Consider the following 27907-nt stretch of genomic DNA (forward strand, 5'->3'; position numbering starts at 1 on the left):
AACAGTGAAATTCAACTTATTCTCTCCTTTATAATCTCGTTTCCTCCGCCACTGAATAATTCATTCATTAATTTATCCTCCAATTAACGAACTCCGGCACTGTTTTCACACAAAACCTTCAAATCCCACAGTTCGTTATCAAACTGATAACAAGGTAAAGAGTCTAATTCCACTGGGTGGGGGGGAGGGAGGAAGTGGCGATAGTTTTCCTCAAATTAATCCTCGTATTCCCGAGGAAAATGTCACTGTTCGCCTGTTGCATTCGTCGGGTAAGTCGTTACTGCTGTTCTAAATGTGATGACTTTAGTGTTAATAATCGAAGGTAAAAATGCCAAGGCAAACTGGTGATAAGTGACACGAATAAGAACTCAATTGACCATTTCAGTGTTTTTTCTGGTTTTTTTATGAGTTTGGAAAATTGTTCAATATTTTAATGTGGCTTTTCACTAATGAATAAGGCCATATATTCCTGATTATTGATGAGTCAACCTAATTTCAAGCAGAATAATGAGTGTTGTATTACCATTTTTTTCCAAAGGATGAAGAGATGAGTTTCAATTGAGCAGTCAGTTTTGATGAAATATCGACCTTAAGAGATCCATCACCATTTTAATTAAAAAGTATGGGAATAGAACTGCCCGAACAATCACAATTTTATTGATTTTTTTAACATAAATTTGATATCAACATTAGAAGTTCAGTAAAATTCTCGAGTGAATCTACAGGAAAAAATATACCAGTCTGGGAAACGTGAATTTTTTCTCACGTCTGCGAAAATTAAATTGAAATCCTCCCTAAGATTTTATCAACAATTATGAGAAAATTTGTTCATAACAGCATTAGAATTATCTTTAATTGTTGAAAAAATATGACAAATGCTGGACAGACTGTTATAAATTTTCCATTTCATCTGCTCCAATTTCGACTGATCCTTTACAAGGTCACGAAATGTTCATCACCAATAAGGTGAAGATATTTGCGTACAGTATGATCCAACTGTGCTGAGAGATCTCGTGGCTCAATGCCCACATTTTCCGCCACTTAACGGATTTCATGGTGGTGAGTCAAAGGGCTGACCCAGCTCACTGTAATCAATTAAATATCCATAAATAGATGATCGTGTCTCCTTGAGTGATATGAGATTGTGCAGATGATTACTGATTCCTTCTCATCCATTCAATTTTTCCATTCTTCATTTATTATTTTCCATTGATCTGTTGTTTATCCTGATGGCTTAAGCGAAGGAATTTTCGTAACGGAGATCAGAAGGTGCCAATATCAATGGAGCCACCAGAAATATCCTGGGAGAATACTCTCGGCTCACCAAATGGAGTTCCTTTCGACGAAGAGACCAAGGACTTGGTTGGAGATTGTATGGGAGTTCCTGTCCCCCCTCCCGTCAATATTCTGACTATTATCAAGAAGAGTGATGGATTCCCTATCCAGTTTCCCATCAAGTCCGTGCAATGCACTGCATTGAAGGCTAGAGGAATCAGCGAAGATATCTTGGAGGTGATCAAATATTATTCTCATCATTTTATCAGCTGATTGTGAATTTTGGAGATTAAATTGTTGTCCTCAGTTTAACGCCAATTCTGCGTATCCGATAATTCATGAGGCAATGCTTCCACTGATGGCGGGCTGGTTAAAACACAAATGCGATCATGGAAGCCACGTGGAGAGAACACTCTACAGAAACATGACGCTGATGAAATTCATCCAGAGGCTGTTGGATAAACGAGCGCTGGAATTCTACGGTGGTGATGATCGATGGAGGTTGATGGACAATGTGGATGGACATGGTGGCTGGGAGGCTGTGGGGACAAGTCAAGAGAAGAAGCCTTTGGTAGGACTTAAATAAAATAAAGCGAGAGAAATTTTTGGTAAAAATTACTCCCTCGTTTGATGAACGTATTTTTTTCAGATATTTTTCATAGATGAAAATTAAATTGTAGTAGTGTTTCACTTATGTCAAATTTTAAGGCATTTCTGGTACCCCTCAATCTACGGAGGGTAATGGTGAAATTTTAATTATCAATTACATCATCAGATATTGGATCATTGTTTATCCTACGATGAGATCAAACTCTCAGCGCTGATGATCGTCTCCTCGCACTCGGAATTTATAAACGACGGGGCTAGAGATAATCGAGGAGTCGTCAGCAATGATCCAGATAGCTACCAGCCACGTGGTGTCATTGTAGGAGTAATCGGCTCAAGGTGATGCGAATAAATATGGACGGAATGTATAAGAAAGTCCTCAGAGTATAAATAATTAAAGGTTGTCTCCACATTTAGCTTCAGAGTTGTCAAGTAAAACAGAAGTTTCTTGTTTATAATTTTCTCCATTCCACGTGATTAATTTATCTGATGATGGGCAATGAAAATAAAATTAATTATTGATTCGTCTACTCAGGTTTGAAAGGGCCCAGGTGATGGAATACGAGGACATGGTGATAACGCCCCACCAAAATAATCTCGATAATGGGTATTATTGTTGTTCTTCTGTTCTATTCATGTGTACTATTATGGAAAATCCTACACTTTTTTAAATTTACTAAATCGTGATGAAGGTATGGACCCGCTGGCGAAGGTACGATGGATCAAATTCGTGGTTTACGCGTTATTTGGTCGCGCTTCTACGGAGAGGATTATCATCCGACCTACGAGGAGGTGGTGAGACGTGTCAAGTCGAGGGATAACAAACGATACATGACAATTAATAATCACATGCTCTTCGATATTGAAAACTACATGAAGCGAACATTATTGTCAGTGGAGATTCTGTTGCTTGAGGCCAATACGAGAGCGGAGAAGCAAAATACAACGGCGTTTTTACATGTGGTTGGATTTGGATTAGGTAAAATGATGTCCAAAGTGATAACGCTTTTCACCTGCATGTTGAAAATGAAAAAAAAAAAAAGTATTTCCGATACCGGGAATCGAACCCGGGCCGCCCGGGTGAGAGCCGGGAATCATAGCCACTAGACTATATCGGATGTTATAGTAGAAACGTTCGTGTGGTCACTCAGATGCTGAGAAATGTATTTTTAGAACGACCATCTCGAGATGTTAAGACTTGTGGATAACAAACGCATAAAAAAAAATTTTATTAGTATCGAAAAAGCGGACGCACTAAATATCAAAATTATTCTGAAGACTCTCGTTCATTTCAGGGGTTTGGAGACTCATAGAAGATCAAGAAATATATTTCCTGAAGACCTTCGAGATAGCATTAAAAAAAATGAATCGAAAGTTGAAGTACGTCTCAGACATAATGTTCGCCTACTTCAGGAAGGATAAATGCGGTGGTGCGGGGAACGGAGATTATCTAGGGGGTAATTAATCTCATCCCTTATGTTTGTACATCTCGAAGAATTTCCTCAGATATTTCAGCCTCTAATCAACTTCATGAAATGAGTGAATTATAATCCTTTGCAGACATAAAAATTCACTTCGCGCTTAGGGAGCCTCATAGCAAGCTCTTCAGGGCCACTGATGCCAGTAAACTCTTGGTCGTCACCTACGCGTGGGACGGAAATGCCTATCCTGGTAATGAATTTTGGAGTGGATATTTGGAGGCCAGTGGTGATCCTGCTGCTGCTTGCAGTACCCAGATAGCCGAGTTGCATAATACGAGAATCAATCCCAGGGCTTGTGCTTCGAGTCTTCACATTGCCTCACCAGAACATGGACTCCTTCACATATCGGAGTATGCGAGGCTACATTTTGCTTAGGTAATGCTGATAATTGATGTGTTAATCCTCGGTTCTGATATTATTTCCATTAAACAATCACGTGATTAGAAAATTTATTTTAATAACGATTTTCCAGTCACTTCTAAGACATTTTTTTTTCTGGTTCAATTAACCACCCGATTTCCATGCCATCCTGCTACGTCTAGATAATTATCCAATTTAGGCTGTGATTTCCATGGAAATACTTCCCCTCCAGGCACTCCCTAAGATATTTACACTTCCAAAACCCCCTGAAGTTTCATCCTAGCGACACAAACCCCTTATTACCTCCGCCAGGAAAGGATGAGCCCGATGGGCACAGAGCGTCGTTTCTCTCGCTCTCCTCGCAGCACCCGCAGTCGTTCCGCCGACGTAGATCGTCTCCGTAAATATGCCGAGCGAATAGAGGAGCGTCGAAATACTGAGGGTAGCGAGACCACCCGCCTCTACGCCACCCGCTGGCTGAACCTCCCCAAGTCCCCCCAATTCTACGATAAATCGCCGGACTCGCGAGAATCACCGGAGATAACCGAGAGCCACGAGAAACTCATCCTTCGAAAGTCTTCGGGAAGCCGAGATAATCCGGAGAGCTCCAGAGGTGGTGATCCCTGGAGGGAATCGATGCAGTCGGACAGCGACATCACCAGCAGTAACAACGATGTCCAAGTGAGTCCTGATGGTGGAATGCTGTCATTTCGTTGGGTTCCACTACCTAGGATAGGAGACAGACCTCATCATTTACAGAGATCCCTGAACATGGAGTTCCAGGGGGCTAGGTAAATATTGCACCCTAAAAATTTATTGTTATTATCATCCAAGTAATCATCTCCATAGGTACGCGGCGAGCAAATGGATCACCTTCGCCAAACACCCGTCTCCAGCCTCTTCACGCTCCAGTCTCGATCGAAAGTCCTCTTTGATGAAGTTCTCCTCTTACTACGACAGAGAACTCTGCAAATACCCGAGGAAACAGGAATCGGTTGGCTCGGCCACAGCCGACGACTCCTCCGGACAGATATCACCAAATGCAAATGTCGACATTAAAGCCCTCGACAAGAGCGAAAGCACGAAAGGATCTGCTGTCATCACCCAACGACTCCACGATCTGTACAAATTTAGGTTCGATAGAAAACGAAGTTCCACATCCTCTAGGATTAATCGCTGGAGCAAGAGCAAAAGCAGCAGTGACGACGAGGACGAGTCAACGAGTCCCACCAGTCCCAAATACATCGACAGACGAAGAGGAAGTCAGGACTTGGAGTTCAACGAACAGAACGACAGGAATCCACGAAGGAATCCCAGATTCTCGAACCTCAAGTCCAGTTTTATGAAAAGGTTCAATGAAAAGTTGAGATTCAGCGAAGACTTGAGCTCGGGAAGAGACAAGACAGTTAAGTATGAGAGGAAGGCGTTCAGTGAGGATTATGGAGACGCCCAGGGATCCCAGCGACGAAGTTGGTCGAGGAAGGTGGACGTTGATGATAATGAAGGACATGAGACCGAATCCACGGACATTTCTGCGAACGTCGGGGATCGTCAGATGAAAGAACGGAGTCGTGGAAGTGGAGCAATCGTCAAGTATTCTAGTGTTGAATATAAATCTTCTAGTAAAAGAATCGAGGCACCTGCGAGGTCCCTGAGTTATGGAGCCGAGGGTCGACCTTCCACCCCTGTCCCCCCTGTGGAGGATGCCATCGGGGATTGTGTTGCCTCGAAGTTTAGTTATCTCAGGCAGAAGCGGAAGAGCACGAGGTACAAAGTTTATTTGACGTAAAGACAAGTGATTGTGTGCGAGTTGATGTTCATGTTATAAAGTTATTGGTGTAGCGATGTGAGAGGAAATAAATGTTTATGGATGTTAATGAGAAGTTTTGATTAGATGGCTGCGAGAAGTTCAGCACATCCGGAACGGAAGGAGTGCTAGGGGAAAGGTTTGTCATTAAGCAGAAGATTGACTTCGTAATTTGAAATTCTTCAAAAACAAATTGATAACATATTTTGACACTTCCAGGTGGGCCATACACTTGCATTTCCTTAAGTTCGTCGTGAAACCAATTTACAAGTCGTCATTCTTATAAATAATCAAAACTAATTAATATGGAACAGTTAACGGTAAATTTTTCTAGTTATCGAGGTTCTTCGAGGGCTCGAAGGGAATTATCTTCATCCGCTTCTTCACTGGGGATCGAACGTTCCGAACGCTCAAGGTGATCTCTTCATCCTCTTTTTCGAATTTGTTGATTCTCTTCTCCTGATGGAAACAGGAATTACCTCGATTGATCTCGTTAGCCATTGATCCATTTGAAATGATCCTTCCGTTAGATTTTGAGCCATTAGCTGAGGGGTTCTGTGAAGATCGCGAATTTTGGAGAGTCAGGAGGTGACTGTTGTGTTTGACCACTGGAGCGATTATCAATAAATCGTTTCCATTTTTGTCGCAAGAAATTTGAGGGGAGATTTGGTACTTGTGACGGGAGAGATTGGACCGACTGTGACTTCGATTCAGGTCGACTTTTCCCTCTTTGTGACTTTGGGTTTTGTGGGTTGAGGTGGAGTAGGAGATGAAGTGCACTGGCTCACACTTTATCCGGATGTTACTGCAATCCTGGGCTTTCTGCCATTCCAGAACGTTTGTCAATAGTCTTATGTACCTGGAGGATGAAACCAAAGTTATAGAATGGAAGTTCAGGTATCAAAAAAATTATTGTTAACACAGAAATTTGATCGAAGGGTTTTGGGAATATGGCGGTTGCTTCGAAGGAATGAAGTGCTCGAAAATCAACGTCGGGATAGTGATTGGATGTCAACCTGGTACTTACTTAATTGCCATTCTCAATATTTCATTTTTTGACAATTTCTTCTCCGGCGGATGCGTTGGCACCAACTTTCGCAATTCTGCAAAGGCCCCGCTGACATTTTGCTGCCTCCAGCGTTCCCTGCTGTTGGTGAACATCTTTCGAACACCATCACCACCCACTTCACCGTTCACCGAAGTTACTGGAGTGGTAAAATTGGAACTGGTGGAACTCGTCGTTATCGCGGAATTATTGTTTATCGAGGAAATTCCATTGATCTGAAGAATAATTGATATTTTTCCGTGAATTTTTTTTTTGAAAAATTATTATCAATAAATTTCACAATCACGAATCCCCAATAATTGGGAATAAATTCCTGGAGATTCGTGAGATATTTGAGCATTCACTTGACACAAAACAACTCAACGCACACCAACTCCAGACTCCCTTATCCTCTTCTGGTCGTCCTCATCGTCGGTATCGTGTGAATAAAATTCATCCGAGAACATGGTCTCCTCCTCGGTGTCCCTGGGTGTCTCCGGCGAGTCCCCCGAGTCCTCGATCATCTCTCCATCGTTGGAGACAACTGACGTAGCCGGAGATCTATCCTCATCCACCAGTCCCTGGCTGCCATTGTACGTCAGCATCGGCTGCAACAATAATTAACAATTTCCTAGATACATTCGTCACCCCTATTCCGCATTACTAAAGCTGTTTATCGTGATACTTAATTAATTAATTGATTAAACGAGGGAGGAAGTGGATATCACTAGCCAATTAAATTGCCAACTGTCCGTGAACTTCATACGTATGATATTCAACGCCCACGGGGCAATATCATCTCTTTGTTTACATTGAGTAAAAATACGTGATGATAAAATTCAAATAGAACTGAATAAAGACCAAACGAAGATAAAAAAATCAAATGTGGAATATAAGGAACAAGCAAAATTGTGTGAAAAAATTTGTTGTCGGAAAATATCTTCTTTTGTCGAATAGACAATCGGGAAATATTTTTAAATCTCACTAAAATTTAATTTTTTTCTCATATTCGACATTTTTCTATGAAAAAACACAAGTTCCGAAATTTGAAAATCAAATTCATGCAAAATAAATATATTTAAATTCACAAAGAACAATTTTTCATTACCATAGCTGCAAGACGTTCCAAAATTCACAAAAAATTTATTCTTCTTCTTAAATTATCAATTTTCAACGAACGTTTTGTTTTACGGTCACAAGTTTATTGAACTGTATTTTTGGGAAGGGTATACTGGGACAAGTTTGACTGTCGATGTTGAACGTTGAATTTTCACTGCTGGCAAGTCCCAGGATATTACCCTCTCCCGTGTGACCCTCGGAGTACACGAATTTTGCGATGGGAAGGCGGAGCGCTGGGTTTCGTGGGTGGAGTTTGGACAACTCCCATTTTCCCCAAGTCTGTATGCAGCATCCCCTCGTATGGAGCTGGTGTGCGGGGGTGGGTACAAAGACACAAGGCTCGAACGATTTTTTGATAATCCCTTAGAATGAAAACCAAATAAAAATAATCTGAGGGAATGTATCATCGGGAAAATTAACGTTGCAAAAATTATTCAATCTAAAACTGACATTGACCATAATTTTCATATTGAATATAAAATTTTTATTTATGATTTTTGGCTATTGACAGTGCTTGGTATGTGTCCATAGTGACTTAAAATTTTTTCCTGCACTTCAGTAGCCAAAATTCAAGATGTTTATGTTACCCTGACGAGTGAGATCATGGAGATGAAGGGTGGATGGTTTTATTGGCTCATGCCTGAATTCAATGAGAGTGTCGTGAATAGATGGAGAGATAGAGATATCATAATAAGCTCATTTGACCCCCACATCGTAGCTCAAGTGGCCACCAGTCGCGTGCTCGGTATTGTGACAGATCCGAGGGGCGCCGTTGACCTTTTCAGGGGTGTCATCCCGGATCAGAAAGTATATCGTCATTCAACGTGATCATTCGAGCGCAATTACCAGCCAATCTGCGTGGGATAGTCGGTCCAAGTGGAGTCAAGCACGTACGTAATTTCCCACTCCAATAATTCAACGGGCATCCACTTTTTCCCCATCATTTTTTATAATCGACGTATTAAAAAAATATAAGGGATGACTGAAACCCTCGGAGTGTTCCCGAAAGTCGGACTCGATGTCTCCAAATTTTTTCTAAATATTTCTCTCCACGTGAAACACCAATTTCGGTCCTCAATCTTGGAGACATTTGCGACAACTCACCAGGAAGCGATTACCCATGTCATGGGCGTGAGGGGATACCCCTAAAAACATATGCGGTCACTTGATAAAGAGACTGAACTGCCCCACCCACGCTCAAATAGCCTGCGATACAAAAGTCGTCCCAAAACCGCTTCTATCAATACAAAGTCCATTCCCCGATAAGAAAACCTCTGGCTAATTTTCCTAACACCCCACCTAATAGAGTTCAAATAGAACCCTTTTCACTGGCCCTTTGTGCCGACGCGTGCGACCATTGTTGTCCCACTCGGGGGGGCCACCTCTGGGGGCTCAAAGTACACGCCGTAATATCAATCTATATTAATATCATATCGGGTTCCATAACGGTATTTCGAACGAAATCCGGGAAGTGGCAATAAAATCGGGAGGAAAAAAATCTGGTGAATAAAAAAACTCGGTTCGCAGGTTTGGGGTGTCCCCACCCTGTGCTCGCCGCTCTTTGAGGTTTTTTAGGGGCCAGTGGTTTCCCACACAACACGTGACGAAGAATTGAGTGTTCGGATTAATATTATTGAAATCAAACGGTCGACTGCGATTTCAAAACAAAGAAAATCATGATTTATGATTTTCTTCCAAATGAACAAAACAACATATTGAAATTAATCTGAAGGGGTGAACATGACAGAGAGTCTCATAATGAGTGAGATCGTAGAAAAAATTAAATTCTATCAAAAATAAAATGAATATTAATATAATAGAAATGTTTTTTCAATTTGATAGATCAATTTCGTAAAATAACCAAAGTTCTAACGCACGAAAAAAATTTATACTTCTTTAAACACACCCCAATAAATTTCTCAAAATATATGGCAACACTCGGGATGAACTCACACTCATAGCCCAGTGACGACAGTCAGCCGAGGGTGAAATCAATTCTCCCTTATCTACACCCGCCAGCCACACGTACCAATCGTATCGCATTAATAGAATCAACCTCCCTCTCTGAGCCCTCCTCATCCCCTCCAACACTCCGACTATCCCCGGGAAACCCAAAAAACAGTGAAAATCTCGATAATAATATTTAAACAAAAAAAAATTAAGGATAATTCTGGGAATAGTCCTATTAAACTCGTCATTCGGTGGATGGCTGCATCCGAGGGTAGAGACGAGTGTTCGTCACTGATAAGGGATGCTCCGCCCCCCCATCCCCTCTCCCTTCTTGTGATGGTGTCGAGGGCTGGCCCTACGGCCGGAAATTCCCTATCGCAGGGTCAAAGCTTTGGTGACAGAAGTTTATTACGGTCTCCACCGCCACCCGTTAACGATGAGAAAAATAATCACCATTTGGGGGATTAAAAGAACAACAAATCAGCGGTAAAGACAATCAGGATTAATTAGGTATTTCTACGGTGTTAATTTTAAGGGGAAAAATGGTGAGGGAGAACTGCGATTAAAAAGTTGAATCTACTTCTCGTGTTTTTCTTGAAAGCTGTGCATTGTCTCATGGATCACTGGAAAATTATGTAGTTTATTAATCTAACATCGCTTCCAGCTATCGTGTTGATAGCCTTTTATTATTAGAATTTTTTTTACAAGTGCACTCATTAGAAAAGTGAACACAACCCATGACAAGCATGTGCTCTACTTTATTATGAGTTAAATTTTTATATCCCTCGGAGAAGAAATATTATTACTCAATAATAATTTAATTAAATGATTGACTCACTGAATTAACTAATTGAATGACTGTGATTGTTTATTATTTGATATTGTTTAGCTGAAAGGTAATCGTAAAACAAATAATAAAAGTCCATCGATAATCGTTCATCTCCTCATTTCCATTTTATTTTCTTAAAAAAAATATTCAATCACAAGTAGTTAATAATAATCAATTCCTTAATTAATGAGGTACTCGTCACCCTAATTCTAGATATTTCAGGCACTTACGGGAATACAAAAAATTTTAATGACTCAGTTAAAATTATTCATTTAAAAATACTGTTTTTCACTAGCCAATTGATTAGTTATTTCACCAGGCGTATCTCAAGAGTGTAATTATCACTGAAACGCGAATAAAAGAATGAGGAGAGGTACTGTGATCATGCAGACGAGGTAGATGGCGGTTCGAGGCTCGCAATGAGAGACCACTACGTACTCCTCGTTCCACTGGGAGTCGTTGCCGTTGAATGGGAGCTCCAGGACTGTTCGCTCCCAACTGAAGAAGTTGAAGGGCAGGGAGCACTCCTGGGTAGAGTTCTGGCAGGCGACAACTGGGTTCGATGTGTTGTAGTAGGTCTTCACGAGATCGAATTTAACACGAACGTAGTTCGGTTGTAGTTCGTTCTCAGAGTTGAAGACGAAGAAGTAGTAACCGTTGACGGGAACTCTGAAAGGACAGAAACAGATCATCTCCATGAGAAGAGAGAAAAAAACTTTTTCATTTATCGACAAAATTTTTATGTCATTTGGTTTTGTCTTATGAGAGGGATATGTTGTACCCCAGTACTCTGTTAATTAGTACCTATAAGTAACTGTATTGGCGATGGAAGCCTTAACGTGCTCGTCCTCGTACTGAGGTGTGCACCGATGATGTGGAGTCAGGGGAAGATTCAGTATCAACCCCTTGCACTCCATCAGACGCTCCTCCGAGCTGCTGAAGGAGCTCCAGAACTCCGAGTTACTTCGATCATTCAGAGTGGATTCGTTGACAGTACCTCGGTCTTCCGCAATTCCATCAGGGTGTAAATCCTCCTAAAATGTTTATGAACATAATCTAATGATTGGTGAGCAAAACCCTCGCTTGTACAAATTAAAATTGAGTAAGGAAGTGATAGAATGAGATATTCAAATTAAAATCATCATTAATCGATTTTTTAGCTCGTTCCACCACTTCATCAGTCACATGACTGGCGTTACCTTCTCCACCGCCATGTCTTCCTCCTCGTCATGTCGGTTTAGCTCATCAGCGAGGGCAGGTGACGACAGCACTACCTGTCTCTTCTTCCTCCCCAAATTCTCTCCATCCCCTGAATTAATTTTCCTCCCGTTCTTCTCTCGTTCTTTCAAGTTCTCCGACAACTTCTCGAGCACGTTTTTCCCTCGATCTCCAAGAGCATCAATTCGCTTGAGCATATCGGCAACAACTTCCGATGATGTTTCCGTTGATGTTTCGGAATCTTTTCCAATTTTTTTCGTGAATTTTCCACTAGGCTTTGGAGATGGAGTTGAAATTTCTAATCTGGATTTTTCAATTTGCGTTTTCTTCGTTGGTGCAGCTGTTGTTGTTGTCCTACGACCGAATAATTTCTCCACCGTCTCCAATTGCCACAGGAATTTGTCGGGTTGAACCAGTGGAGGCTTCTTGATGTTCGCAGTTTCCTTGTAGACCCCTTCGTAATGATGGTGCGGATTCTCCTTCTGTTTGTTCTTGGCTACTAATTTTCGAGCGAAGAGATTTGTCAGAATCTCCCTCATCTCCTTGGCACCGAGTTCGTGGCTCGTATAGTGGTGATTGGACATCAGAGGGGGGAGAGTATTGTTCGAGGCTGGGGCATTTCCCTTGTGATGGAACTGAACATCCTGGTGAGCTCTCTTCATCTTCGCAGGCTCATTGCTGGGTCCGTCTTTCTGAGTAAAAATGAAATCGGTACGAGAAAATTAAAATTTGAAAGGGAGAAGGAGAGAGGAGATGAGGAAACCATTTATATTTATGTTTTAAATTCCGGGCAATAAGAGAATGTCTACATATATCCCCATAAAATCCAATAAATTCATAGATGAAGAAATATTCCATCAGAATTCATCTGCCCATCGCCACTTTGTTAATCATCTTCAGCTCCAAAGTCTTAACATCAAATGGAAGTCAATTGCTATAATCAAGAACATGAACGACACAATGCCATTAACGTTCATCATCAACAACAAAATTCCACGAATTAATTAAAAAGTTCTAATCTCCAACTCCCATCTGTTATCAGCTTCAATTAACATTCCTCCACAACAGAAATCCCAATGCAAATATGGAAATTCCCTAGGCAGGTGTGAAGAGTCTGGTAATTTCGATGTAGCTGACATTACTAGTAATAAAATGAGCTGATTTCTAAGTTGTTTAAGCTATTGTTTATATTCTTGAGTTGATGGGTTGAAACCAACAAGAAACATCATTGACAATTCTTTTGATGAATGTTCCTCGAGAATTTCTTTGAGATTCTTAGCTGGAAAATTTAAGTTGCATCTGTATCAATTTAATCGGGCAATTCACCTTTTGATTCAGAGGATGTCCGGTGCCGTTAAAGAGACCTTGTTCCTCCGCTATTTCCAAAAGCTCCTCTAATTCCTCACTACTGTCATCTCCGATAAATGCACACTCGTGAAGGTGTTTATGACCGCGTATTATTGTCAGTGATGCACCTGGCCATCTAAATAGAATAAAAATTAAAAAAAAAATCATTGATAAAAAACCAACGAACAAAATCAAAAATTGGCAATTGAAATACATCCAAGATTTATCAATCAATTGATTAATCAAGTCATTGACTAATCAATACATTGAGAAATCGTTAATTAATTATTATCAGTGAAAAATTACGCAATCATGAAAACGTATAGTATGGTCAATGTTTTTATTAATTGTGGATATCTTGGCTGATTGATTTAACGTAGTTAATTATTGAAGGTCACCTGACACAAGTAGATACAGTGACACTGCTTCCCCTCAGCAAATAAAATCCCCAGTACTCCTTCATATCATCCTCAAGCACCAGGTGCCTCGTCATAGACACCGGAGTCGGCTCTATTTTTATTTGTGGATCTCCATTAATTAAGTAAGCATTGAACGTCGTGTTTACTTTAACGACTTGTCGCTGAGGTGATTAACGATAAAATTTATGTATCAGTATTCGATCGTCTAGATGTTTATTACATGCAGTGCATATAAAGTGTTATCAGCAATCAAGTTATACCGCCGGATTATTTTGAGAATATCTCCAAAACTAGCGGGTTTTAATCTACTTGAAATTAATATTTTATCATCGATGGAATGAGTCAACTTTTTTGGCGTAAGAGAGACCACTGGGGGTAATGAACTCCGAAAATAGTGGGCCAATTTGCGGTGGGAATTTTTTTTATTCCAAAGGCCACTGGTTCCAAAGATCTCTCCAGAATAATTCCCAGAATTTTGGAAGTGAAAATTACCTGACACCACGTGGTGGATATTTTACCGTCGATCAGGCGCTGGTCGGTAGCTGCTAGGGGGTAAAGTTGCTCCGAATAGACCCTGTACCGAAGGTAAACGGGCCCTGCGACCAGGATCGCCGGGAGAAACATCCCCAGGATGCAGAGGCGAGCCAGGCGCAGAGGCCCTGCACACTCTAGTTTCTTCGGGGCCCAATCTTTCGGACGACGTTGTTTGTCATCTTAGAAACGATGAAAATATCAAATTTTATTCTTCAACTTCAACGTGGTACCGTAAATGTCCTATTTTTCTATTCGATACGGGGGCTATTCATAAGAAAATTAATTGCTACATCGATAATGACGATGGAATCGTGAATAGGGATCATCTTGTGTGGACCTTCGAAAGGTCAGATCAACGAAATACTGTACATGATGCTAGTATTTCATAATAGACACGATAAGATAATTAATAATAATTTAAAAAGATTGGAATTTATCAGTCTTTCGTTTTGATTTGAGAGTTTACATTGTCAGCAGTTCATTAGTATCAAACCATAAGAAAGATGAATGAGAATTATTATTTAAGGGATTTGAGGGAACTTTTCTTGGGTATATAAACATATTAGGAATTCTATACATATTTTTTCGGATCCCTTATCTGTATTTTACTTCCAGAAATTAGTAAAAGTCTGTTAAATTTCGATAAATATCGCCCTTTGCGAATTAACCAGCCGACCGAAAATTCGTAAAATACAAAGATATTTTAGACGTAATAACAAATACTCCGTTTAAATTCCCACAACAGCTGCATAAATTTACGTAATAAAAACGTCATTTTCAGTCTTTACCGATCGAAATAAATTCACCTAGCTAAACGAGTTTGCAGACTGTATTCGCAAGACAACACAACAAACAGTGGAAAATTCCATCAAATCTCGAATCAATTTGCTGGAGTAAGGAGATAATGGAATTGCCCAGGAGGATAATTCAAAAGCCTATTGTTTGCCCTCCACTTTCAATCCCATCTCGATTGGGAGATCAATCATTCCTTGAAAAATCTCGGCCAATTCTGATACGTGAATTTACTTTTCGTCATGAGAGCAATCATTAGCAAGTATTTTTTCTAGTACCTAGTAATTATCTCGCAACCGCGGGGCAAATTTTATCTTATCACACTTGGAGGCTCCTCTTGGTCAATTATTGTGATCCAATGTCACTTTTCTGAGGCGGAGAGTCGCCTCGGATAGTGCGAATTTATCATCTAGAATTTTTTTATATCAAAACATTTCCATTCGAGAGAAGTGACACGAGTTTGGCAAAGACCTCTCAGAGATTGGAGTTCAAATTCCAGAATTTTTTCAGTCATATATTTTTTTATTGTAGTAGCTAACACAGAATGTGACAACAAGTTTTAAATAATTGCACTGTCGTTAAAAACATCCTCCGTGAATTTTTCATCTGTGTCATTATTTACTTTTCTCGATGGAAATACTTTCGAAATGACACGTACATCCGTAAAAAATTATCACTTGTAATATTTATTAAATAATTTTCTTTATGAATTTAATCGAGCAAATGGTGCACTCGATGGTAATTGACTGCTCTATTGAATTCTCTCAAAAAACATTTTAACCAACAAAATAATAATTATGTACGCAATATTAAGGCTTGGGTTTTGAAAAACGTCAAGAACATTTACCGAACATGTCAATAGTGAGCGGGGTTGTTGCCATAATGTTCCGCCTCTCCCTCTTCTTCGCAGCAATTCGCAAAAAAATATCCGAGTATCTTTATTATTATTCACCCAAACAATGCAATCAACACTGATTCCATTAAATCTTCGCGTCGGATGAAAAAAAAACAATTTTGTTCCTCTCAAGAAGTCACTTCACAACTTTTTAGATTTGCTTCCTTCAACTTCGCTTATTTACAAACTATAAGATTCAATCGACACGTGGTCATGAATATTAACGACCAAATTACCATAATTACGAGTTTAACGTGATTTTTTCCTATTTCTAATGACTGAAGAGGACAATCACGAATAATTTAAAATCGTTCTTATGATATAAATAAATTCCTTGGTAATAACGACTGGGGAGGTATTGCAGCTAAGATGTTGGGGACACTGAGACGATTGTAAAAATAAATTATGCGCATCGCACGGTGTCAACATACGGACTGATTGTGGGAATAATCAGAGTATGAGGAGACGTCTACAAAGAGTTTACATATGTACCTAGTGGCTCACTCGTCACGAGTATTGACAACCTAGGCTCGATGGCTTATCGGGGATCTTTGTGGATGGCTCGAGTATTTTCTTATCATGTCAGTGGAAAATGAAGAAATTATATGGATACTTGAACGCTCGGGAAATTTAATGAGGGCTTAGCGTGAAAAGTTGATAGATTTGATAAGGGGTTTGGGTAAATGAAGGTTTACGTGTGATTCTGATGTGGTTTGAATATCAAAATATATTTTTAATACGGAAATTTAATCGGTAAAGAAAAACATGTTACAAAATTATTTTACTTCATGGTACACATTTGGAATTTTCTAAGTGACTTAAGAACAATAATTCCTAATTAATTTTTTTTTTACAAAAAATTATATTTCATTATAAACATTTTTATTTACATTTTTCCAACAAAATCGCTGGTCTTTCATTCACTCAATAATTATTCATTTAATTAATGAAGTCAACTTATCACCTTTCACTTGTTAATTTGTAGATTAACTTAACGAATAAACTTAACTGAACTTATCTCTTACTTAACTTATCCCTTCTGTTGTTATCCCTCGCGGATGATGATTCACCCCGTCGGCGCTTGTTCAGGGGATTTCTGGGATCGTAAATCTCGAACCAGTCATCTGCTTTTGTACTCGCGTCCTTGGCTAATACTGGGTTTTTCTCCTCGCACTGGAGTCTGTGCATCATCCAGGAGTCGTCTGTTTCATCGCCATCATCTGGTGTGTCATAGGGAGAACCTTCCGTGGGCTGTGACTCCATTTTTTTCGAATTAAGCTTCGTCTTGAATCGGTTGAGGAGCTCCAAAGCGAATTTATCGCGATCTTTTTCTGGTGATGGAAATAGAATTCTTCGTTTAGAGGGTTTTGGATTCGGTTCAACAATGCTGGGAATGCTAGTAAACTGTATCATTGTAGTGATGAGATTTTCGGATTGAATCATATTTTCCGCATCATGCAAATATTAAATTCCTTCATAAATACTTCAGGGTAGATGTGCAAATTTCATGACAAAAAACTGCGGAATTATTTTCCTATTTTTGCTACATATATCAAAATATTTTTGGATCGGTAGCCTACTTTGATACCTTGACAACCCCAAAGAAATCGAGATTGTCAATTTAACGTTATTTAATTTACTGATATTCTCAAGTAATTGGAATAACTTCAATTAAGTGGAAACTATTCAAACAGTCCTCACCTTTCTTTGGCATTTTGGCTCTAGCCTCTTCGTACTTCTGTTGATCAGGGATGTAGTCGTTTAAGATCTTCTTCCTCTCGATCTTCTTGAGTGACTGTTCCTTCTGCTTTCGATCGTCCTCCTCTTTCGCCTTTTTTTCACTGTGAACTTCTCGTTTAAATTGTTTGATTTCCTTTCGAATCTCTTCCGCTTTCTTCTTTCGCTCGTCATGACGGTCTTTCCCCAAGTAATACTCGTCATCCGAGTGGTCAGAAGCATCTGCGTACGTTGGCTCCGCTTTTTTCTTTTGCGATGAATTTTTATCTTTCAATTTGTCGAAAATTCGCTGTTTCATCTCCCTGGAACCAACAAAAATTATATTTAAAATTATTTAAAATTATTATTATTGCAACTGTCTCTTTTAATTTGGATTCAGTTCACCAAATTAGAAGAGAAAATGAATAAACAAATTTCTTACGCAGTCTCCTTCCTCCTCCTTTCGATTTCCTCCTCATCCTGGGCCTCCCCATCGCTCTCCCAATCACTGCTCCTATCCACCTTTTTCTTTTTGCTTGGAGGTCCAGAGGGCTCAACAGCTGGAGCACTACTCAGACTGGAGTCACCTGGGTTATCATGCGCCGATTTTCCCCGGCCTTTTAACTTCTTACTGAGGACGTCAGACTCCTCCTCGTCCTCCTCAGCCTCGGTCCCGAAGGACAGCAGTTTAAAATTCTTAACACCAGATTTCTTCGCTTTTTTGGTCTCCTTTGACTCCTTATCGGTGGTGATGTGTCTCGGGACGATGTCGTTGAAGGGATTAATCAGGACCTCCGTTCTGATCACCTTCTGGGGGTACTGGGGCCTCTCATTGCTGTCCACGAGGGCATCCTCCAGCTTCAACATGTTGTAAATTGTATCGCCAGCGACTTTACCAAAAATCGTGTGTTTATTTTGCAATTCTGGAGTCGCTGAGAATGTAAAGAAAAATTGGGAACCGTTATCGTCTTTCCCCGCGTTCGCCATGGCCAGGAGACCCCGCCGACAGAAACGAAGTCTTGTATGGAACTCATCCTGAAGGATAATAGAATTGTCTAGTCAGTGGAAAGTTGAGTGAATTATTTTTTAGGTTCTAGAGGGAATATAAGGGGGGGTTACCTTGAAGGGCTGTCCATAGATGCTCTCTCCACCTTCTCCAGTGCCAGTAGGATCCCCTCCCTGGACTATAAACCCCTTGACGAGTCTGTGGAATATCGTGTCGTTGTAGTATCCCTCCATACACAACTGGATGAAGTTTCTACATGCTTTGGGAGCTTCCTTCGTCCACAGCTCCAGGTCCAGGTCGCCCACCGATGTTTTCATCATCACCTGAAAAAAAAATCGTGTGTCATTCTAGTTCTACTTTTGTCTTCTTCAAAATAAGAAGAAATCATTGAAACCCTGTTCTAAACTTTGTCAAATCATGAATTAGAGGGTAGAATCTCAATAAAAATCCAAGAAATTTTCGAAAACGTTGACAAAAATTACCTTTCCGGTGGTTGGAGGCTCCTGAATGTATATATTACTCATTTTTCCTCTTCAATGTTTAAAAAGACTAATAACAACTATTAAAATCCGTTTAAAAATTCCGCACACGAAACACGTCCGTGTCGATGCTCTTGTTTATCTACACTGACGAGTGACGACCATCTTGGATCCTCTGCGCCGTCCCGACCAATCCAATCTTCAACGACTCACGCAGTTGTTGTACTCCCTCCACTACTACCACTACCAACAGCTGAGAGCTCGTTATTTTCATTCAATGGTTAGAAATCTGTTGATTGGTGCCTGGCAACGTGATATGCCGGTTGTATAAATTCTGTACATTGTCACAAAATCAGCTAAAATGGACATAGACAAGACGATTGTCATTCAGAAGCAGGTGCGAGAGAATGCCGAGACTCTTCACAATGAATTTTTGGATTTAACAAATTGGGAGCAGCAGATGAAAAAAGTTGACATGGAACTCAAGGACGTTGGCCCTGATTCGAGTCAGGTATTCAATCCATGTTATTATTTACTGGCCCTTTTACACTTGTTTTGAGTGATGGAACATTCGGGAGGTTCCTCTGGGGATTGATGTTATTATTCAGCAATGTTATGCCACACTTGGTGAATTTTTCGTCGTCGAGGAAAAATTATCAATCCATTTTGTACCACAGGAAAATATTTGATTAATTAAATATTCATTCAATATTTTTGCAACAATTTTCTGAGTCCAAATTAAAATATTGCCGAAAGGCTATTTATTTATTTATGAATTATATCTAACAAAAGCTTGCCACTGATGGTAATTTTAATATTCCTGATAAAATTCTGCTTTTTTGAACTGTTAATTGATTCGGGTACCCATCATTTATTGCTTATTAAGTGGAAATACATGAATGAGTCACTGAAGTGATTAAACACTGAATTTTTTACTGTCCCGACCTGCATAAATCACAGTTAATGAATGTCTAGCAGGCATTACCCCCAATAAGAAGAAAAAAGACATCAAGGTCCAAGTCCAAGAACAAAGACACCAGCAGCAAATCGAAGCGTATAAAATCGTATGATTACTTAGCGTGGGAGAATTTTGACGTGGTGAGTTAAATTTCCCTCATATCCGCGAATAATCCGTCTTAATTGATTATGCTGTGGATTAACAGGACAAAGCGTGCGAAGAAATCGATAAGGAAAATGAGTCTGAGGACTCGGGGGAGGAGACGTTGAGTAAAGAGGAGCTTGAGAAAAATCATGAGGAGGCGAATAAGCACAAAGTCATGGGGAATGCCTATGTGAAGCAGCAGAAGTGGGATAAAGCGATGGCCTGCTATGGCGAAGCGATTAAAGTCTTCCCATACGACGCAGTTTTCTGGGCTAACCGAGCCCTTTGTCATCTAAAAATGGATAAGCACGTGTCTCAAATGAATATGTTTTCTTTTGAAATTTGACAAATCAATAACTCTCAAATTACTCCAAAATTCTACGACTATAAAATTTATTAGAAAAACCATGAAAATTTCTAGAATTAATTAATTTTTCTAAGAAATTCGTCTCAGGGAAATTAATTATTTCCTATGCTGCAGTTTATTTTCAGCAGAGTCAGATTGCACATCAGCTATCCAACGAGATGAGCATTACGTCAAAGCTTATCATCGACGAGCAACAGCCAGAATAGCTCTGAAACAGTACGCAGAAGCTATTCAGGACATAAAGTCCCTTTTGAGTCTCGAGGCTGACAACAAAGAAGCTAAGAGAATGCTTGCCATTGCTCAAAAGGCACTCGACAATTCCGAGGTGTGAAAAATCAAATAATTTCCCGTTCTCTCGTGTATTTTCAGTATTCAATTACTTCTTTCTCATAGCCAGTACTTTTAAAGAGCACCAAAACGAAAGATTCAAAGGCTCAGCCTGAGAAACCAACGATTACTCTCAAGATTGTTGATGTACATAAGACAAAAAAGAGTGCTGAGAAATTTCTGAATGACAACTATTTGATAACTGAAGCGGACAATGAGGAAAATGGTAATAAGGTTGACAGAGAGACTCCCAAGCATAGAGATTGGCTGCCGAATGTTGGGGATGATGTTGAGGAGATTGAGACAATCGATAAATTGCCACATCAAAGATCGAAGGTAAATTTCATGATTTTGTTTAATTCTCCACTGCTGAGAAGAAAAAAAAAATTCAACGTGTCATTTCTTACCCCAGAAACCTGTGAGACCAATTCATATAGTAATCACTGAAGTGCCTAAGCCATCCATGGACTCCCACGAATGTGAATCAGAGGCTAAATCTCCTGCGAAAAGTCCCAAAGAGCCACCAAAAGGGTTTTCAATACAAGAAATGAATCTACCCCCAATTCCTAGGACAGCAGTTCAATTTGTACTGAATTGGAAAGCAAATAAGTCACCTGAATTCCGCTATCACTACTTAAAGGTGACAATTCTGATTTCCTCATTTTACTTTTCTCTAACAATTATTCTTTTATTCTTTATTGGACATTTTCCAAACAAGAATATTTGTTTCGAGTTTTAAATAATTAGGTGATTGGCTTTCTTTGCAGCAAATTCCCGTAGAATCAATTCCAAAACTTTTTCAAGATTCTATGGAGTTTGACATCTTCAGTGAGATTCTGAAGGTCCTCTTGACGCACTTTGTTCCTAACAAGGATTCAGTCTTTCCTTACCTCAATCATCTGTCCGAGATTAAGAGGTTCAGGACGTTGACGATGTTCATGTCGAAAAAAGAGAAAGAAGGTAACCGTCATAGCTGCATCCAATAATTCTAAAAAGTTTTACCGTTCACGAAAGAATCTGCAAGAACTTTTTATCGAAATTCAGAAGTTCTAAAATTTTGGGACAAATTTATGAAACAATTTTTTTTTCTTTAGACTTGGAAGAACTGCTCATCTACTGTAGAAAAACAGAGGACGACTTAGAGGCTGAAATTGATGCTCTGTATTCCAAATACGAATTATGGGTATGAAGATACCAGGGGAGATCTAACAGACCGTTCTACTAGCGTTAAAAGCAAGTAAAAACTCCAAACTTTATGCAGATTATTTTTAAAGAGTTTAAGAGAGTTTAAGAAATAACTATCATTCAATCAATCATTGCTAACGATTTTATAAATTGAAACTCATTGGTGCAGTTCTGACATAATTTGCCTTCCGGCAATTAAATTGAAATTGAATTAATCAACCAGTTTAATTTTTTTGTAACATTTTCTTTTGTTCCCAAAAGTTTCCTCAGACATTGATCCTCATCCAAGTATTGCAGGAAATTAACGAATAATTAGGGATGTAAATGAGGGGTTAAACCAAATAACGTGTAGAAAAGTTCCTAAAAAAATATTTCTACGATATGCTCTTCTATTCTAACTCATGTTCAAGGTAATTAGTCAAGTATTTTTCGTAGGAGTTTGTTTATCTCAAAACACTTTAACAATTAGTGAACACTTTGTGCCAAATAGCTCCACATTAAAAAACGACCACCTTCGTTCCTTAATGGCTGAATTTGATTAATTCCGACTGATTACGTGGGTGCGTGAATGTTTGCAATAGGCGCATGTGCAGTGAGGTACCTCCGCTAAATCCACGAAACCCTCGAGTTACCATATTGTCACTGCGCGCAGCTGTTCAGCAATTTAATTCCCTAAAAAACCTAGATCAAGAACTCTGGAAAATTTACTTCGCCACTCAAAGATTCATCACTCAAGAAAACGATTGCGCATAGGTTCGATTCCGTCGTCCCTACCATTGTCAAGATTATTTCGAAAATAAAATCGTCAGCAGTGGGGATTGTCTTCTGGCGGCGAGGACAGACACTAAAAAATAAAGACAAACTGAATTTTATTCCGCGCCTTCACTCCAATAAGTTCGAATGTCTTGTTACGTGGGCACTGTGATTATTAGATTTATCAATCGTTTATCGCTGAAATGAGGCACATTGTGGCGCTCGATGTGGGAACCACAACTGTACGCGCTCATGTTTTTGATGAGAATGCTGTCACTCTTGGAAGTTTTGTACAAAAGGTTTGTGTATTTATCATTGTTTGGTTTAGGTGGTGGTGAGGAAGTGATAAAAACCTTCGTTTATAGATTATCTTCAGGGTTCAGGCCACATTCTTGTCTATTGTCCATAGATTTTTATGTTTTTCACTGAATCAGATTTATTTGATATGAGAAGGAACTTTGATGATTTATTTCATAAATTATATTCTTCCATCTCATTATCCTGTATTACACTTTTTTGCGATGGGCTGCTGACATTATTGAGGACCCACGAAGCTCGATAAATCGATGTATTTGAACATAATTCCTGAATGTGTTTTCGATGCTCACACGATGGTCCTGCATAGCTCAGTGTACATAATATATTTAGCAAAGTTGCTGCTCAATCAGTCGAGAGAGCAGGCCCCATCACGTGCTCATTTAATTGCCCCAAAAGTTGTGGTTGCCGTATAAAACCGGTACCTCAAGGTAAACATCCAACAGTAGTTTCCAGGAAAATTTTCTTCGTTCATAAAACAAATGCTCGTTCATTTCTACTCCATCACTGCGATTATTGTTCATTTGTGACGAATACCTTTTGTCACAATTTTTTATTGTCATGTTCGTTACTGTCGGTTGGATGATAATTACGCGATGGGATTGTCTGAAGTCTCTTTTGATCGAAAGGTCGAGCTGATATATCCGAGACCTGTTTTTGTGGAAATCGACCCCGATCAACTCTGGAGTGCAGTTCTCCGGGTGCTGAGGGGGGCTGTCGAGGGTAAGTCATTAATTTGAGTCACCATGGGACATGAGAAGATCGAAAAGTGTTTTGGTTATTCCATTGATAAATATCTTTATGTCACGTGCAGCAAGTGGAATCGACGCTAAATCCATCGCTTCCCTGGGTATTTCAACGCAACGCGGGACTTTTCTATCCTGGAACTTTGCCACTGGAAAGCCCTACCACAGGTGAGCCCATTAATAATTGACTCGAGAACGATTGCAGCTTCGATTCACTAAATGGGGAAATGATCGATTGACTTACTCATTGGGTCATTGTAGATTCATAACATGGAAGGACTTGCGTGCAGACTCGATGGTACGAGAGTGGAATTCCTCATTAACGATGAAATGTCTTAGAATGGGATCACGCATACTTTACCTAGTGACACGTAATAAACGATTTCTCGCGGGGAGTGTGCTGAAGCTTATGAACACGCAGGTTTGATTGTCATGATTTGTCTGATCGTTTCCTACTGCATAAATCGCGACAATTATCGTATCGAATGGAGAAAAGGGAATTGCACGGAATTCTCAGAAAAACTTGAAATTTCATGATTATCATCATTAGTGTCATTCTTTAGAATATTACGAGTCAATCGTTTCCGAAATTTATTTATTTTTTCTACCGTGAATGACTATTAGGGTGTGTTTCTGCAACTGATGATTGACTTCTTCAATGAATCCTCCGAGTTTTCATCGTTCCACTTTTCTTATTCACATGCAGTCGCGAATAATGCCCTGTGTTATTTATCCATGACCTGTGACGTATTTTAGATGACGTTGCGTTTAGCCTGGGCGCTCAAACACATTCCCGGGCTGAGAGAGGCAGCAGCGAGTGGAAACGCGGTGTTCGGGGGTGTGGATTGTTGGCTTTTGTACAAACTCACTGGTAATTCATTCAGATCATTGTTATTCTCACATCAAATAATGAATGGAGATGAGATATCGGTATCTAGTGGCATAGCGTATACAATGCGAATAAATTTCTATTCATATTCGATTTTAGTACTAATTTAGTGTTGGGAATATCTTCGTGAAAAGATCTCTGTAGAACTGACCTTAATATCTGGGGACGAAATATAATTTTGTCAATGGAATATTTCTCTGGGAATAATTTACCGAGAATTTGCAGCTGGAGATTCTCCCCATTTGGTTGTTAAAGAAAATTAAGAAAATTATTTTTTTTTTCTTGATACGTATTACTGTTGACTGAGAATATTTCCTCGTTTCTCAGGAAAACACATAACTGATGTGTCGAGTGCGGCAGCAACAGGGCTCTTCGACCCCTTCACAATGGGGTGGGCGGGCTGGGCACAGGATCTCTTCAAAATTCCCTCGTCGATGCTTCCGCAGATTGTCGACACCGCTGGAAATTTTGGGGAAACTCCCAGGGACATATTCGGTGTGCCAGTTCCCATCACCTGTTGCGTTAGTACTGTGACACTTTACTGAGGTTGATGAATGGTTCCGGGATCAATTGATTGGGTTTATTGGAAAAATAAATTATTTATAAGTTTTGTAACGCTCGATTTCACGAAATTTTTGCTTACTTATTACGTCAATTCGAATTAATTTAGTTGACGAAATTTGTTGCGAAAAAAACCATAAAAATAGTTACTTTTCTTATAGTAGGTCATCATCGGGGAGACTTCAGCGAGAATAATTTTTTTCTTGCCCCGAAAATACACGAAACTGAATAGAATTGCGCGCTTGAAAAGATTCCACTCTCAGAGGAATATTTCTGGCGTCATGACTGTAAATATCAAAAGAATAGCATTAAAATTCATTGAATTTTATAGATGGCTGATCAGGCGGCATCATTATTCGGCTCTGGCTGCTTTCACCCGGGGGACCTGAAGGTCACCATGGGTACAGGAACGTTCCTAGATGTTAATACAGCAAACCAACCTCATGCATCCATCGCAGGTAATTAAGAAATCATTTACTTGAATTTAAAAAACGTGGTCTTAAAAATTCCGCTGGACATCCAACTCTTAATTTATTGGCACAAATATATTGACTATATTGCGACGGCAAAAACATATTTTTTCCTCCAATAAATATCTTGTAACATTTCGCGTCATATTTTCGCTCCTATCCTGTTCTAACTTCAGGCTTGTACCCTCTGGTCGCCTGGAGAATCGGTCCTGAGTTGGCATACGCAGCTGAAGGTGCCTCTAATGATACAGGAACTCTCATTGAGTGGCTCAGAACCATAGGTAATGCCCAAGTCAACTCTCTTCACGTATTTGGCAAGAATTCCCGAGGTCAGATTACGAACGAATTTAATAATTTATAGGAATGTTTTAGGAATTATAAAACAACCTGAGGAATTAACGGATCTGGTCGAGTCTGTCGATAATTCCGATGGCGTTTATTTCATTCCAGCCTTCAGTGGCTTACAAGTAAGCAGAAATATTTATAATTTTTTTATACTTTTAGATGAAAAAATCAATTATGTCTGACCATGGTCTAGGCGTTCATTCAAAAACGTTTTATTATTTTACAATTGTTAAGCGAAAAGAATATGGTTCGGGTTTTAATCCGATCGGCTTAAAATTCTTTGGCCTTTAGGCACCAATTAATGACCAGTCCGCAGCAACTGGATTTTTGGGCGTTAAACCGACCTCGGGGAAGGCTCACATGGCTCGAGCTGTTCTGGAGAGCATAGTTTTTCGAATTTTACTGCTCTATGAGTCGCTGTGCACTGAGACATGTCGGGATTACACTTGCATTCGGTAAATAAGAATTTGGCCAGAGGCGATTTAAAAAATAACAGTCATTTGGCATTTTTAATGATTGCAGCGTGGATGGAGGTGTGTCCCAGAATGACTTTGTACTGCAATTACTAGCTGATTTGACTGGTCTACAAGTCGAGAGATCCGCGACCACAGAAATGTCAATTTTAGGCGTCACGTTTCTCGCCGGCCTACAGTGTGGTAATGTTTTTCCTCAACTTCTTCAATTCCTTCGTAACAGTCCTATTCACTCGCAGAAAGAACTCATGAACTTGTGAAATTTAAGGAAATTAATAATGTACTTAAACTTTGTGACGTACGCGAAGAACAAAACTACTGAAGCATTGAATTTTTTACTTATAATTTTTATTTTTTTGATTCATAATTTTCTTCTGTACATTTTTCTTGTTAGATATTTGGAAAAATAAAGAGGACCTGAGTAAGTTTCGAAAAATCGAGACGATCTTCGAGCCTAATAGATCCAGAAGACTCTTGTATCAACCGACGATATATCAGTGGAAACGAGCGATGGACAGATTCCGGAATTGGTACTGATAGCAGTGAAACGCGCACCAAGTTCCTGTTTCCAGTTAAAAATGGAAAAGACGTTTTTTCCGCGAGTAAATATGATATTTATTGTTGAAGGGAAAAGCAGGAAAGATCGTAATGAAGAAAAAGTGATCGTTCTTGAGATGTATGATTCCAAATTGACAATTACGAAACCCAACGTAAGCTTTTAACATTTTTTAAATTGAAAACTTCAAATTTTACGTTGACAGCTCAATTCTGCATCGAAATGCTGCGCCAATTCGTGCCTATTAAGCCATTCCTATTGAAGGTTTTTATATGCTTTTACAACTTATGCAAGTGTTGTAGATGCCATTAGGCCATAATAATTGTTTTTTATAGAACTTTATCACTTAAGTTCGTTAATCGTCGGAAAAAATATATATTGTTGATGAACCTTGAAAAGTCATCATTATTTTCCCAGACATTATAAATTAGAAGTTGATAAGATACGCAATAGAGTGATATTAAACCAATCAATCGATCCAAGAGTGATCGAATGACATGAATAATTCATCGACCTTTACCCCGAATAACATGGCCCTGAAAAAAATATCAGAAGCCAAAAAATGGTACAGCTTCTGGACCAATTTAAGATAATTTGCTCGACGAAATTCTAAGGAGCTTTTCCGATCGAAACTTCTCATTAGTTTCCAAAAGTCAGACGTTTGTTTGGACGCTAAGGGAATTGCAGACAATCGAACTGTCGCCGATCGTTGATTTCCATCGATTAGCATATAAAACAATCGCTGTTTCCCCCTCAAATTTTCATTCTCCTTTTTTCCCGAATGTACAATGGCCTCGAACCACAGAACGGATGAGTTGCGTAAGAACACTCCGACGATGAAGTTGCTCTTTTAGGATAAAAAAAATTCAAAAGTGCGATCGAAGTGGAGTTGGACGCATCGGTGCTCGCTAATCCATGGACAGTCACTCGACGTGATTTT

General features: G+C 39.5%; 7 protein-coding genes and 1 non-coding gene across 13 annotated transcripts in view; 4 read left to right on the top strand and 4 right to left on the bottom strand.

Moving 5' to 3' along the window:
• The window catches only part of LOC135165637 (uncharacterized), an 81016-nt gene that overhangs the window by 36609 nt on the left and 16500 nt on the right, over positions 1-27907 (top strand). The gene's annotated exons all lie outside the window — the stretch shown is intronic.
• On the top strand, positions 167-5599 carry LOC135165535 (uncharacterized). Of its 4 annotated transcripts, none has more exons than XM_064126926.1 (9): positions 167-269; positions 1240-1512; positions 1583-1846; positions 2051-2220; positions 2417-2488; positions 2574-2860; positions 3177-3338; positions 3442-3737; positions 4035-4173. In XM_064126926.1, the coding sequence occupies exons 1-8, from the start codon at positions 240-242 to the stop codon at positions 3735-3737; spliced, it is 1554 nt and encodes a 517-aa protein (XP_063982996.1). In that variant the 5' UTR covers positions 167-239; the 3' UTR covers positions 4035-4173. The 4 variants fall into 4 exon arrangements, with proteins under 4 accessions (XP_063982996.1, XP_063982997.1, XP_063982998.1 ...); XM_064126927.1 differs by having other exon boundaries at positions 179-1059; XM_064126928.1 differs by having other exon boundaries at positions 179-620.
• Trnae-cuc (transfer RNA glutamic acid (anticodon CUC)) lies at positions 2928-2999 on the bottom strand. Its single transcript has one exon. It is a non-coding gene; the product is annotated as a tRNA-Glu (tRNA).
• LOC135165542 (uncharacterized) lies at positions 5701-7856 on the bottom strand. The gene is made up of 4 exons (XM_064126938.1): positions 7683-7856; positions 6964-7182; positions 6557-6810; positions 5701-6388 (listed from the first exon to the last, which is right to left on the bottom strand). Exons 1-4 carry the CDS (start codon positions 7683-7685, stop codon positions 5860-5862), a joined length of 1005 nt encoding a protein of 334 aa, XP_063983008.1. The 5' UTR covers positions 7686-7856; the 3' UTR covers positions 5701-5859.
• On the bottom strand, positions 10573-16156 carry LOC135165530 (uncharacterized). 2 transcript variants are annotated; one of them, XM_064126917.1, is made up of 7 exons: positions 15630-16156; positions 13949-14169; positions 13436-13617; positions 13017-13173; positions 11672-12382; positions 11277-11506; positions 10573-11141 (listed from the first exon to the last, which is right to left on the bottom strand). In XM_064126917.1, exons 1-7 carry the CDS (start codon positions 15661-15663, stop codon positions 10814-10816), a joined length of 1863 nt encoding a protein of 620 aa, XP_063982987.1. In that variant the 5' UTR covers positions 15664-16156; the 3' UTR covers positions 10573-10813. The 2 variants fall into 2 exon arrangements, with proteins under 2 accessions (XP_063982987.1, XP_063982988.1); XM_064126918.1 differs by lacking the exon at positions 15630-16156 and having other exon boundaries at positions 13436-13547; positions 13949-14086.
• On the bottom strand, positions 16387-19034 carry LOC135165539 (spliceosome-associated protein CWC27 homolog). The gene is made up of 5 exons (XM_064126934.1): positions 18882-19034; positions 18513-18722; positions 17836-18428; positions 17379-17716; positions 16387-17008 (listed from the first exon to the last, which is right to left on the bottom strand). The coding sequence occupies exons 1-5, from the start codon at positions 18921-18923 to the stop codon at positions 16692-16694; spliced, it is 1500 nt and encodes a 499-aa protein (XP_063983004.1). The 5' UTR covers positions 18924-19034; the 3' UTR covers positions 16387-16691.
• On the top strand, positions 19170-22074 carry LOC135165537 (RNA polymerase II-associated protein 3). 2 transcript variants are annotated; one of them, XM_064126932.1, is made up of 8 exons: positions 19170-19389; positions 19854-19976; positions 20042-20286; positions 20462-20672; positions 20741-21010; positions 21087-21314; positions 21442-21634; positions 21769-22074. In XM_064126932.1, the coding sequence occupies exons 1-8, from the start codon at positions 19240-19242 to the stop codon at positions 21861-21863; spliced, it is 1515 nt and encodes a 504-aa protein (XP_063983002.1). In that variant the 5' UTR covers positions 19170-19239; the 3' UTR covers positions 21864-22074. The 2 variants fall into 2 exon arrangements, with proteins under 2 accessions (XP_063983002.1, XP_063983003.1); XM_064126933.1 differs by having other exon boundaries at positions 19857-19976.
• Positions 22544-27365, top strand: LOC135165536 (putative glycerol kinase 5). Its single transcript, XM_064126931.1, has 12 exons — positions 22544-22911; positions 23557-23650; positions 23742-23841; positions 23935-24094; positions 24430-24544; positions 24890-25083; positions 25455-25581; positions 25770-25874; positions 25966-26060; positions 26230-26393; positions 26461-26594; positions 26806-27365. The coding sequence occupies exons 1-12, from the start codon at positions 22816-22818 to the stop codon at positions 26946-26948; spliced, it is 1527 nt and encodes a 508-aa protein (XP_063983001.1). The 5' UTR covers positions 22544-22815; the 3' UTR covers positions 26949-27365.

Source organism: Diachasmimorpha longicaudata, chromosome 8 (assembly GCF_034640455.1).
Source record: "Diachasmimorpha longicaudata isolate KC_UGA_2023 chromosome 8, iyDiaLong2, whole genome shotgun sequence".
Taxonomy (NCBI): domain Eukaryota; kingdom Metazoa; phylum Arthropoda; class Insecta; order Hymenoptera; family Braconidae; genus Diachasmimorpha; species Diachasmimorpha longicaudata.